This window comes from Anolis sagrei, chromosome 5 (genome assembly GCF_037176765.1).
Source record: "Anolis sagrei isolate rAnoSag1 chromosome 5, rAnoSag1.mat, whole genome shotgun sequence".
Lineage (NCBI taxonomy): Eukaryota > Metazoa > Chordata > Lepidosauria > Squamata > Dactyloidae > Anolis > Anolis sagrei.
This window is the reverse complement of record NC_090025.1, coordinates 80,115,602-80,130,239: the sequence shown is the minus strand read 5'-3', so window position 1 is coordinate 80,130,239 and position 14,638 is coordinate 80,115,602. Positions and strand designations below refer to the sequence as shown.

The window sequence follows — 14,638 nt, the reverse complement described above, 5'->3', positions numbered from 1 at the left end:
ATCTTGCAAAGAAAAAAGTGTATATTGTCTTAATAGAGTCTCAACCAGTTCAACACAGTTTTTGACAGCCCAACTGTCCATGGCATCAAAACAAACCACCTCCTTCTGTTCTGTCTGTCTGTGTACTGTCTATACTAATGGCATTGAATGTTTGCCGTGTATGTGTACTGTGATCCGCTTGGAGTCCCCTTCGGGGCGAGAAGGGCAGAATATAAATAAAGTTGTATTATTATTTATTTTATTTATTTACAGCTTTTATATTCCGCCCTTCTCACCCCACAGGGGACTCAGGGCAGATTACAGTGTACACATATATGGCAAACATTCAATGCCAATTTTTTGAAATACAAACATATACAGACATAGACAGAGGCTATTTTAACTTTTTCTGGCCACCAGGGGAGCTGTCGCTTTCATCGTCCATCTGCGACGCTGATGAAGCACTTCCGCATTCCCCGCATGCTTCCCCCTGGAATGCTTTGCTGGAGTCTTCTTTATGGCCTCATAAATCAGTTAATTTAGCCTCCCCACACTTTTTTAAAGGTGGTACCTAATTTTCCTGCTTGACAGATGCAACTGTCTTTTGGGTTGCAAAGGTCGACAACAGGCTACACAATTGGTTGGAAACCCACTCCAACCCAGGCTGGCTTCGAACTCATGACCTTTTGGTCAGAGTGATCTTAATGCAGCTGACACTCAGCCAGCTGCGCCACAATCCCGGTGATGATGATGATGATGATGATGATCATCATCATCATCATCATCATCTAGCGAGCTTTAAACTACACAGAAATGGATTCCTGTAAAGCCTCTGCTGTGTATCTAGAGAAAGAGGAACATTTCCATAAAAAAATAAAAAGATCCTTATTATCCTTACTATTGTATTTATTTATCTATATGCCACTTTTTCTCTTTAAAGACTCCCAATGTTTAAGTAATGTGATATTACTAAAGCATTTTCACATTACATGATAATTACAGAAGCAACTTTAAATGCATTTCTGAAGTGTTGCATGAGTCCCAGACAGGACATACAACCAGTGGGAGGAAGAACATATTTTGAAAGATATCTGCCCTCTTTTGAATGCTGGTATTGTTTAGAAACTCATGCAGTTTGTCACATTCTATGAGCATACACAATATCCTATCTTAATTGATGGATGGCTATGGGCTCCCCTTTTTTAAACAGAGGGATGCAGATTTCCTATCAGAGGGGGTGAGGATTGAGATACAAAGTGTGAGAGAGCTTGGTATGATTTGTCATTTTAATGAAATCACATTATGGGCTGCCTTAAAGGGCACTGTTGAGAATTAGACTATATTTTCAGTGTTTTGTGACTTAAGGTAACTTAAGACAGAGGCGGCCCTAGGTAATTTTCAACGGTTAGCAAACAGTATCCCCCCCCCCCCAACCAATCACTGATATATATTTTCTGTTCATCATGGGAGTTTTGTGTGCCATATTTGGTTCAATTCCATCATTGGTGGAGTTCAGAATGCTTTTTGATTGTAGATGAACTATACATCCCAGTAACTACAACTCGCATATGTCAAGGTCTATTTTCCCCCAAGAGCGCCTCAAGAGCGCCCTGGGCAAAATCAACTATACTGCAAATGCTTACTTTGCATAATGGGTTGAGCCGCCTCTGACTTAAGAGCAAGGCATGTCACCTAATGCATATTTAGGAGAAAGAGGTCCCATCCATAAAACAAGCATGCTAAACATTCCCACCAAAAAAGTACCAAACGTTATATACTAACCTTTCACAAAATATTCTCTGTTTGGACCAATCAAAGCATTGTAGGGATATCCATAATATGCCAGGGTGTATGGATCACAAGAGTATACATAATTGGGCTGCTGAGTTACTTCAGTTGTTGTTGTTCCTCCACCACTGCCTCCTTTGGCTGCTTTCTGGTAACGTGTGTATTGCTCTTTGTCAACTGGCTTGGCTAAGGTCACTTCCAGGCAGGATCCTTCCAGCTCCGTGTTGTTGAGATTATTCATGGCCTGAACTGCATCTTCCCGGCTTGTGAAGTGTACAAAGGCGTAATCTCGTATTTTCTTCACCCTTTCTACGCAGCCAGGGTTAAACTGTCCGAATACTTTTTTAATTGTATCCTCTGTGGTTTCGATCATTAAATTCCTGACGTATAGAATTTTTACTGTCTCCATGACATCTTCATCGACATCTATTTCTGGCTCAGCCCAGTCAACTGCAATCTGATGCCCCCAAAGTTGGATTCTCCCAGGCATCAGTTTCCTCCTTGCCATTGCGGCTGCTCGGTGGCTTTCATACTCCACAAAGGCAAATCCTCGGTTTTTCATCTTATCTGCCGCACTGGCGTATACAATGACGTCTAGCACACCTTCCGTCACCTTGGAGATCTCTTCTAGAATTTCTTCTCTCTTTTTCATCTTGGGGATCCCTCCAATGAAGAGCCTGCAGTTATCCACACTGCAACACACTCCCAACAGCCTACCGGGACGGATTTCGTAGTTGTTTAGTTCTTTGACGGCACGCTTGGCTTCGTATTTTTGAGTGAACATTACAAAGGCATAGCCACGATTTTTTCCATCAAAGTCCATCATCAGGCGCATTTCATAGATCCGTCCTGCAGTCTCAAACACGGGGACCAGCTCATCTTCATAGACATCGCGAGGAATTTTACCGACAAAGACTTCACATCCACGAGGAGGATGAAGCCCTTCCCAGCCTGGTGGTGGTCCACCATACTTGCGCTGCCCATTCTCTTGAACCAGATTATATCCTGTGCGCTCCATAAGTTGTATTAGTGCAGGTCCGTTTGGCACGTTTGCCAGTTCTTCGGGAATCTGGACTTTATTTGCCTGCATTTTGGAGGAATCATTATTCATCCTAGCGGTTGAATCTTCAGCTGTCATTATGTTCTGATCATTCAAAATGTAGGGATACCTAGACAAAGAGATTTTTAAAAAAGAACATTAATTCATTTTTAAACTATTTTCGTGGGTGAGAATGTGTTTGCTAAGGAACAAATATGCAGAGCAACATTTTCAATGTAAGATGCAACTATAACCCACTTTTTACGCAACACTAAATTTTGCAAAATTTTCTATCTTTAAACAAGGTAGGTAGATGGGGAGGAGAAAAGTACTATATGGTGATACAGCTTGAACATCCCTTATCTGCAACTCTGAGATTCAAAATACTCCAAAATCTAAAATCATCCATATGGATGGCTGAGACAGTAACACCTTTTTTCTTATGGCTCAGACTATTTGTTTCATACACAAAATTCACGTATAGAATCATAGAATCAAAGAGTTGGAAGACACCTCATGGGCCATCCAGTCCAACCCCCTGCCAAGAAGCAGGAATATTGCATTCAAATCACCCCTGACAGATGGCCATCCAGCCTCTGTTTAAAAGCTTCCAAAAAAGGAGCCTCCACCACACTCCGGGGCAGAGAGTTCCACTGCTGAACGGCTCTCACAGTCAGGAAGTTCTTCCTAATGTTCAGATGGAATCTCCTTTCTTGCATTTTGAAGCCATTGTTTCGCATCCTAGTCTTAGAATTACCTTCAGGCTATTTGCATAAGATATATGTGAAACATATGCTTATTTGGTGTTTAGATTTGTGTCCCAACTCCAAGATATCTCATTATGTACATATATGGAAACACAGGTACTCCACTACCCATTAAAATCCAAAATCCCTAACACTTCTGTTCCAATGCATTTCAGATAAAGGATACCCAATTTGTCCTGGCTATTCTATAGAAAACTACAAACAAAAAGAATCAATAAAGAAAATGCAGGTAATAAAATTTTGTGGCTGTTCTGTGCTGGAATAGGATGCAATTTCAGGCCTCTCCAAGAGTTTATCTAGGACTGAACAATGACATATGTTACTGCTTTTGTATAAGCTTTATTGGTGGTAAATGATGCAGCAAATAGTATACAGACAGAAGCATTTCGGCCCTTTCCCTGACGAAATCTAGGATCCCATCACAACCAATGATACGACTACAATCCTAAACAACAATTCACCCCAGACCATGCCCGGCCAGTGATCAGGTTAAATCCCCATTGCTAGATGAACAGGACCCCTTGATTCACAAGTTTTATAGAGTGCAGTAGTAAAGACAGAAAATCAAAAAGTGCATACATGATCCATCTCCCTGCTTCGATACCTATGACAACTACATAAGCAGGATGGCAACCAAGGACTATTCACTCCCATCAAAGCAAAAACACAAATTAAAATAAAACATAGTTAAATATAACAATCCAGATAAAAGCACAATTCAATAAAATATAATAGTATAAAGGAGCTGTGTTAAAACTCAATCAAAACAAAATTCAACAAAACCTATTGCCAGTGGTTCAATTGGCATGACCAGGCTATAAAAGGGCCGGGCATGGGATAGTGCAAGCAGCATATTATAGGACCAGGTATTGGATGAAGAGTATTATTAGAAAACCTAGGGATTGGTAATACAAAATCACCTTGTCTCTCTCCTGAGGAATCTGTATAATGACCAAGTAGCAACAGTAAGAACTGACCATGGAACAACAGACTGGTTCAAGATTGGGAAAGGCGTATGGCAGGGTTGTATACTCTCACCCAACCTATTCAACTTGTATGCAGAACACATCATGTGATATGTGGGGCTTGATGAATGCAAGGCTGGGGTAAAAATTGCTGGAAGAAACATTAACAACCTTAGATATGCAGATGACACCATTTTGATGGCCGAAAATGAGGAGGAGCTGAGGAGCCTTCTAATTAAGGTGAAAGAAGAAAGCACAAAAGCTGGGTTGTAGCTAAACATAAAAAAACCACGATTATGGCAACAAGAATGACTGACAACTGGGAAATAGAGGGAGAAAATGTGGAGGCAGTAACAGACTTTGGATTTCTAGGTGCAAAGATCACTACAGACGCAGACTGCAGCCAGGAAATCAGGAGACGCTTACTCCTTAGGAGGAGAGCAATGTCCAATCTTGATAAAATAGTGAAGAATAGAGACATCACACTGGTAATGAAGATCCACATAGTCAAAGCAATGGCATTCCCCATAGTCACCTATGGATGTGAGAGCTGGACCATAGGGAAGGCTGAGTGAAGGAAGATAGATGCTTTTGAACTGTGGTGCTGGAGGAAAGTGCTGAGAGTGCCTTGGACTGCCAGAAGATCCAACCAGTCCATACTTCAGGAAATAAAGCCTGACTGCTCATTGAAGGATATTAGAGGCCAAGATGAAGTACTTTGGCCACATAATGAGAAGAAAGGAAAGCTTAGAGAAGACAATTATGCTGGGGAAAAGGAAGAGGGGTCGACCAAGGGCAAGATGGATGGATGGGATCCTTGAAGTGACTGGATTGATCTTGAAGGAGCTGGGGGTGGTGACGGCCGACAGGGAGCTCTGGCGTGGGCTGGTCCATGAGGTCATGAAGAGTCGGAAATGACTGAACGAATGAACAACAACAACAACAACGGATTGGGCATTTATACTAGGGACTAGAAGTTCCCAAATGCAAACTGAAACATTCTGGTTTTCAAATCCCTGCGAAAGGAGGGCAATGTGGGGGTTTGCCTAATCATCCTTGGAAGTACCAAAGTCAGAAGGCCACCACTAAGAATGCCCTCTTCCTCGTCCCCACCAACCATGCTTGTCTTGGTGGTGAGAGTGAGAGGAGGGGAAAAGGAGGAGGAATGAGGGGAGAAGCCCCACATGCACTCAAAGCAGTAGGAGGAGGAAAGAGGAGGAGGACAGTGCAGAGCCCCTCAGTATGCCTTGTCCCAAGGGCTCCACGGAGCACACTTTAGGAACTGCTGCTTTAGAGAAAGAACTGATGCTTTCAACAGCAGGTCAAAAGCACTCAAATATGATTGGGAACGAAAATTGCCTATGCACAAAAGCAGCCGTTAACTAATTTTGCAAAGCACTAGTCAAACTTCTATATCCATGGTCTGCCTTTGCTGCTGTAGAAAAACAGCAAATGATTCAGTTATATGTTTACATTGGCATGGCTGAATTCCTATCCATTTGATTATTACAAAGGAAGATAATCAAGATGCAAGAAAGGATTGCGTTCCTCTAGTCTAGGGGTCCTCAAACTAAGGACGGGGGCCGAATACGGCCCTCCAAGGTCATTTACCTGGCCCTTGCTCAGGGTCAACCTAAGTCTGAAGGACTTGAAAGCACACAACAACAACAACAACAACAACAACAACAACAACGATCCTATCTCATCAGCCAAAAGCAGCCCACACTTCCCATTGAAATACTAATAAGTTTATATTTGTTAAAATTGTTCTTCATTTTAATTTTAAGTGTGTTTTTTGCACTACAAATAAGATATGTGCAGTGTGCATAGGAATTCATTCATGTTTTTTCAAATTATAGTCCGGCCCTCCAACAGTTTGAGGGACTGTGACCTGGCCCTCTATTGAAAAAGTTTGAGGACCCCTGATCTAGTCTATGCCTCCACTTAAAATAAAAGGCCATATATTTATGAACTCTTTCTGAGTCAATCTGTATGTACAGATCTATCACAATGTACTGCAAGCAGGGAAACAAAGCACTGTTCAGCGCAAATATTTCAACACATATTGTATAACTTAGTGAAATTTGCAATCGAACATAAATATAGTAGTGAACATCTGTAGTTTTAAAATAAATTAAAATACTGTACCGTATTTGAAAATAAGGCTATCAGTATATGATTTCTGAGTGTGGGAGAGGAAAAGGGGATTAAAGGTCTAATACGTCAACACTAAAAATATTACAAGGCCCTGGGATGACTCTTGTTATACTGCCATTTTCTCAAGGTCATTTTTGATCAGAGTTAATTTTAATAACAGAATCTGCACCGTATTTCACATAAAGACTTATTGTCATTTAACATTCTTTTTGCAAAAAAACTGATTCTGCAGAAGATGGGAAATTGTTTTCCATCCCAGCTGCAGTGCAGTTCCCCAATACCACCAGTTTGTATAAAAAGCCTCTGTGAAAAAAGGGGTTATAAAATATTGACATGGCCATTTATTTATGGCCTTCCCATTAAATTTAGTAATGATGGTTCTCCATATTAGTTATGACATGAATGTCAAATCAGACAAACCTTTTCAAAATACAGTTGTACACTGGGCCCATCTTTCTGAAACACACAATATTTAAAAAAAAGGAATAGAAGTACAGAAATTTCCTAAAACTTTTCCTTTCCCAAAGAACAAAATTGAATACAAATAAGAATGCTCATGTGCTTCTCATGTAGTTTGCAGTCAAAATTTTCCCCACTAAGGGCCCATTCAGACAGGACACAAAACACACACCCTCCTGGATATTTGTGGGGCTCATCAAAACGACACTGCATGCAAAATCGAATGCATTTGGCACAAAGCAGAAAAACACTGTTTTGTGCAGAGGTAATGTCATAGTGGGGCAGATCCGAATCTTCTTGAAAGGCGTGGGTCGAACCCACTATGGCTACTGTCTTAACTCCCCCTCAGAAGTCCTGCGAAGGCACCACCCCCCCCAGCTCCCCCCAAAGCGTTTAAAAAATAAAATAACTTACAGGGTGAGCATTTCCCTGCTTACAGCCTTCTCCTGGCGTGTAACAATGATACACCAGGAGAAGTCGGGGAGAAGGAAAATTGCTCTTGCCCCCCCCCTTCTCCTGGCGTGTCATTCTTAAATGCCAGCATAGCTTCAGCAACACTTTAATGGTGGCCAGGTAAGTTATTTTGTTTTTTTAAATGATTTTAAAGGGTTTTTGGGAGAAGGGAGGCTGTCTCCCTGTCCTCCCGGAAGGTTCCAGGAGGACATCTGTACACCCGCCCCAGAAAGCACATGCTTTATGGGATGTGTGTAGACTTCAGCCCGGGCACGTAATTGATCCCGAGTTAAAGTGCTGTCTGGAACCTCCCTAAACGCTCCAATTGTTAAGAGTATAAAGTTTAGGATGCTGTTGCTTAACTGAGCAAATTCAAGTTCTTTTAAAGAATTGCACGTTGATAATCAGAAAATATTTAATTAATTTAATACATCAATTAAACTAATTTAATACATCAATTAAAGCAGGGGTCCACAAACTTTTTAAACAGAGGGCCAGGTCACAGTCCTTCAAACTGTTGGAGGGCCGGATTATAATTTGAAAAAAAAAGAATGAATTCCTATGCACGTTGCACATATCTTATTTGTAGTGCAAAAACACTTAAAACAATACAATAATTAAAATAAAGAACAATTTTAACAAATATAAACTTATTAGTATTTCAACGGGAAGTGTGGGCCTGCTTTTGGCTGATGAGATAGGATTGTTGTTGTTCTTGTGAGCTTTCAAGTCGTTTCAGACTTAAGTTGACCCTGAGCGAGGGCCGGGTAAATGACCTTGGAGGGCCGTATCCGGCCCCCGGGCCATAGTTTGAGGACCTCTTAATTAAAGTGAACAAGCTAAATATAGGATACTGTTTTTTGGTGAAATTGGCATGTAATATCCCATACTCGGAGCCCCCGGTGGCACAGTGGGTTAAACCGCTGAGCAGCTAAACTTGATGACTGAAAGGTTGCAGGTTCGAATATGGGGAGTGGCATGAGCTTCCTCTGTCAGCCCCAGCTTCTGCCAACCTAGCAGTTTGAAAACATGCAAATGTGAGTAGATCAATAGGTACCACTCCAGCGGGAAGGTAAGGGCGCTCCATGAAGTCATGCTGGCCACATGACCTTGGAGGTGTCTATGGACAATGCTGGCTCTTCGGCTTAGAAATGGAGATGAGCACCAACCCCCAGAGCTGGACACGACTGGACAAAGTCAGGGGAAAACCTTTATCTTTACTATCCCATATTCGGTGTTTCTCTTTCAATTTGCCTTTTCATTTGTTGTTCATTTGGTGAGTTTTTCACTATGAGGTTATTTGGGTATGTGCATCGCCCACCAATTTACTGATGGGTAACTATTTATTTTATCCACGCTATATAAAAACGTTAAAATGCAATGTTGATAAACTTCAAAGTGATGTTGACGTGGCAGCCTTTGATGTGATGGAGTTGCATGCTTTCAAATAACAATAAATAATAATAAACTTTATTTATACTCCACCACCATCTCCCCGATGGGCTTACATGAGGCCAAACCCAAGCAACAAATTATAGCAAAATAAAACCTAAAAGGAAAACAATAAACAGCATCATAATTACATAAAACATATGAATGCATAACGATATAAAATTACAGTAAACACAATCACAGTGACAATGGGCAGGCTGTCTGTCTGTTGATTGTACATATTCTAGAAAGCAAACTTACTGGGTGAAGAGGCCCTGTCAGTAAAGTCTTAAATGAGATGCAAACGAGGAAAAAAACTAATTAACAAAACTATTAATCAATGCCTTTGTAGATCAGGCAATACCTTGTATGACTGACACGGGAAAGAACTACTCCTGCCATCTGGCAGAGTATTTAAGCAGTCATTTCCTCTTTTCTCCCCAACAATATATGTTTTCTTTGTGACATGGAGAAAAGGCTGAAGGATTTGCAGGTACTCCACAAGCAAGGGGTAGTAATGCAATTGTAGCCCATTGAAACCACCACCGGCCACTACATTGTGCATAGAGCTCTTCAGACAAACTCTCTTTGATTTTAGGCACACCGAACACATAAGTCAATCTACATTACAGGAAAAATTGCTGTCTGGATCATGAGTGTGCTAATACCCTAGTATTAGTTCTAGTTCAGAGTTTGGAAAGGTTACAATTTATTTACTCCATTTCCGAGAAAATTTCAACTGATGGAGCAATTATGGGAATTGTAGTCCAAAACCCACCCCACTAAACAACTTCTCTTTCCAAGCTTTGCCAGGATATCTATCTATCTATCTATCTATCTATCTATCTATCTATCTATCTATCTATCTATTGATCTATATGATCTGTGCATAATGAGTACCTTAAAAACAAAAGAACCAATGACCGAAATCACACCAAATTTGGCAACAAAACATCTCACAACACAAGGAGTGACCATCACTCAAAAAATTATGATTTTGTCATATGGGAGTTGTAGTTGCTGGGATTTATAGTTCACCTACAATCAAACAGCAGTCTGAACAACGATGGAATTGAACCAAACTTGGCACACAGGACTCCCATGACCAACAGAAAATATTGGAAGGGTTTGGTGGGCATTGACCTTGAGTTTGGGAGTTGTAGTTCACCTACATCCAGAGAGCACTGTGGACTCAAACAATGATGGATCTGGACCAAATTTGGCACAAGCACTCAATATGCCCAAATATGAACACAGATGAAGTTTGGGGGAAATAGACCTTGACATTTGGGAGTTGTAGTCACTGGGATTCACAGTTCACTTACAATAAAAGAGCATTCTGAACCCCATGAAGGACAGAATTGGGGTTCTGTCCCACACAGAACCCCCATGACCAACAGGAAATACTTAAGGCCATTCAGTCTAAATCCCTTCACCAGGGCAAGAAAATATAATCAAAGCCCTCCTGACAAAGAGCCATCCAGCCATAGATATAGATAGTTATATATGATTCACACACACACAGGGACCCCTAAAGAAGGACAATAATATGTTCCATGTTCCAGAGTAGGCAAACCACACAATCTCCATATCAACACTGACAAAGAAACATCAAGAAATACTGTTTACCCATAAGCATAAAGAAATTACATATATTAGAAACTAACACTTTCTCATTACTTTATTTTCCAGATCACCAGACTGGGCCACAGCAACGCGTGGAACGCGGCTAGTATATAAATGTATCCATAGAAAAATAGGATGAAAATGATATACTGTCTCCATTTTGTTATTAAACCTTTGCAGTTATCCTCCTATTTCTATAACTGTCCTAATGTTTTATTCAGCATTAAATTCCAGTTTGCTTCCAAACACTTTTTGCTTCAGCTATTTTTAAAAGAGGTGACATTACAAGCCTTATGGGTTGGCTGGTTTCAGCCGTGTCAAGGACTTAAATTGAAAAGGAAACAATAGCTGGTGGGCAGCAGTCTGCTCTTCTGTAAATACGTTTCCCAAGCGAGGTGTATTTAAAGAGCAGAACACAGTGTATGAATCAAGGAGAGATGCCGCATGAGGATTTCACAAAAGAGGAACAGCTAAACGGGTTTCTTATCACAAACTCCCCAAACCTGAAAAAGAGGCCATGGAATCCACACAGAAAAAGGAGACACAGTGTAGAAGGTTAACAATGATCTTTAATGCCATCTTCTTAAAATCCTGAGGCATATCTCCATTCTTTTTTGGTATTTTTGAACTTCCGACCACCACCACCCTTCCCTCTAGAAGTTCTGTAACACAAAAATACTGAGCATGGCGGTCCTCCAGTTGTTGCTGGATTAGTTATCACAATCACCCATTATTTTATCTTTGTTGTCCAGGGGTGATGGGATTTGTAGTCCAATATCATCTGGAGGGTCAGACATTCTCTATTGAAATCTATATATATATAAATGCTCTGTGCATAATGAGTACCTTAAAAACAAAAGAACCAATGAACAAAATCACACCAAATTTGGCAACAAAATGTCTCACAACACAAGGAGGGACCATCACTCAAAAATTATGATATTGTCATTTGGGAGTTGTAGTTGCTGGGATTTATAGTTCACCTACAATCAAAGAGCATTCTAAACTCCACCAATGATGGAATTGAGCCAAACTTGGCACACAGAACTCCCATGACCAATAGAAAATACTGGAAGGGTTTGGTGGGCATTGACCTTGAGTTTAGGAGTAGTAGTTCACCTACATTCAGAGATCACTGTGGACTCAAACAATGATGGATCTGGACCAAACTTGGCACAAATATTCCATATGCCCAAATAGGGAGTTTGGGGGAAATAGACCTTGACATTTGGGAGTTGTAGTCACTGGGATTCACAGTTCACCTACAAGCAAAGAGCATTCTGAACCCCACGAATGACAGAATTGGGGCAAACTTCCCACACAGAACCCCATGACCAACAGAAAATACTTAAGGCCATCCAATCCAACTCCCTTCATCAGGGCAAGAAAGCATAATCAAAGTCCTCCTGACAAAGAGCCATCTAGGAATAGAGATAGATATATGATCCACACACATAGAGATATGGTATCATAGATTTGAAAGGGACCCCTAAAGAAGGACAATTATATGTTGCATGCTCCAGAGTGGGCAAACCAGACACTCTCCACATCAACACTGACAAAGAAACAGCAAGAAATACTGTTTACCCACAAGCATAAGGAAATCACATATATTAGAAACCAAGACTTTCTCATTACTTTATTTTCCAGATCAACAGACTGGGCCATAGCAACGCGTGGCAGGGGACAGCTAGTTGCTTAGAAGAAAACAGCCACAGAATATTCTGTCTGAATATATTGTTACACAGTAAAACCATCCCTGGAAATCCTTGCATTTAAAATAATAATAATAATAATAATAATAATAATAATAATAATAATATAATAATAATAATAATAATAACAACAACAACAACAACAACTTTATTTATATACCACTCCATCTCCCTGAGGGGACTTAATGCAGTTTCCAAGTAACAACATCAATACATACAGAGTAAACAACATAAACATAAGATTAACAAAACAATATCAGCATAAAAATTGTTGCCATAACACATATATATTAAGAGTAATCCTGCCTGTTCAAGGCAATTTAAAAGGCCAGCCTGAGATTAGTGCAAGCTCAAAAATTCTAGGGGGCCCGGGAATTAAGTGCAGTGCTATAGTAGGCAACAACAATAATAGGTACAGGTCTATGGCTGTTCATTTCCGGAGCCTATTAGAGGAAGTGACCTGGGTAATTGGTAGGAAAAATAAGGCTATATTCAACAATGTCTAGGGCTGAGCTAGAACTAGTCGTGGCAAGGGTTGTGTTGACAGTATGTTTTGTTTTCCATATACTGTATCCTTTAAGATGGGCTTAAAGTTAACCTTAAAAATTATGCAAATACACCAAGAACTGGGAAGTCCTGAGCTTTCGAACTGGAGGTCAGCTGTTACCAACAGTGTTGTGGATTTTGAAGAGGCACGAATGGAGGGCAAAAGGGAGAAATGTGTCAAGAGGAAGGTACATCAAGCCAACCCTTGTCGCAACCACCTTCCATCTGGAAATCAATGTCCTCATTGCGAAAGAACATGCGGATCAAGAATAAGTCTATACAGTCACCTACGGACCCACCACCAAGATCCTATAATTGGACAACAATCATATTCGGCTATGATGATGATCAAGGATGAGAATAAATATATTTACACTAAAACCCAATCGTGAAGTTTAGAATCATAGAATCATAGAATTGGAAGAGACCTCATGGACCATCCAGTCCAACCCCCTGCCAAGTAGCAGGAAAATCGCATTCAAAGCACCCCCGACAGATGGCCATCTAGCGTCTGCTTAAAAGCCTCCAAAGGAGGAGCCTCCACCACACTCCGGGGCAGAGAGTTCCACTGCTGAACAGTTCTCACAGTCAGGAAGTTGTTCCTAATGTTCAGATGGAATCTCCTTTCATGTAGTTTGAAGCCATTGCTCTGCGTCCTAGAGATAACAGCTGGCATACTGTTTTTCTTCAATTTCAAGACACACTTTTTTCCATATATCAACATATCTAAAAATGAGGTGTACCTTAGAAATGCAGGTTTATCTTATGTATTTTGTTGGTGGTGGTGGTACCGAAATTAGGGTGCATCTTACAATCGATAGCATGTTACAATCAAAGAAATATGGATTTTTTTGGTATTCAGTTCAGAATGTGATACTTAAAAGATTTCACAACAAAGTGCAGTGTGACAATGGGATACAGTGTGTTTTCCTAGTTACTGGCTATGAGAAAAAACATTACTCCTGTGTATACCTTTTTGTGGAAAATGCCACTATCTGAAATGAAATAGAGATGCTACTAGCCAGAGCGGATATAAGTGAGAAGCTTGGACCAACAGTATGACTCCATATGATGTAGTTTCATAAATTATGGTACATTTTCATTCAAGCTATATTAAATGTATCAAAATGTATATAAATGTATCAACATGTATATAAAATGTATCAAAATGTTAATGAGTACACTGATAAGACACAACTCAGTTTATCATTTCCTTCTCCATTTGGATATGTTTATGAATGGGAACTTAGTCATGACAGTCAACTAGATAAAAACGAATGAGCAGATGGATGTGTTGTTAGTAGGATGGATGTGTTGTTAGTAGGATAGATGTGTTGTTAGTAGGCTGATCTTCTCATGGAATGAATATTGTTCAGCCTGTAGTAGAGTTTGCACAGACACACACCACAAACCATTAAGGACCTTATCATATTGGGATATAATCTATTTATATCAGTATGTATCCCATATTTTAGGATTGGATGCATACTGTATTGAGATAGGATGCATACTCTCCTCATCACACCTGATAATTACAATTCTTATGATTTGAAAATACTGCACTTTGATTGGGAGGAGCCACGGAAAGGTTGGCTCCTCCCAATCCATTCAAAACACCTCATCACTCTATGACCTTTTAAATAGTATTGTTGCTGATGGAATGCATATAGATTTTACGATCACACACAAATACAGCGTTTCAGCAACGGAAGA

At 40.3% G+C, this 14,638-nt stretch overlaps 1 protein-coding gene across 6 annotated transcripts in view; it reads right to left on the bottom strand.

The window, feature by feature from the left end:
- RBM47 (RNA binding motif protein 47) overlaps nucleotides 1–14,638 on the bottom strand; it is a 142,136-nt gene that overhangs the window by 13,655 nt on the left and 113,843 nt on the right. For all 6 annotated transcript variants that reach the window (XM_060778443.2, XM_060778450.2, XM_060778449.2 and 3 more), the window contains exon 2: nucleotides 1,762–2,936. In XM_060778443.2, coding sequence (XP_060634426.2) covers nucleotides 1,762–2,905 — 1,144 coding nt within the window. In that variant the 5' untranslated portion in view covers nucleotides 2,906–2,936. The remainder of the gene's footprint in view (nucleotides 1–1,761; nucleotides 2,937–14,638) is intronic.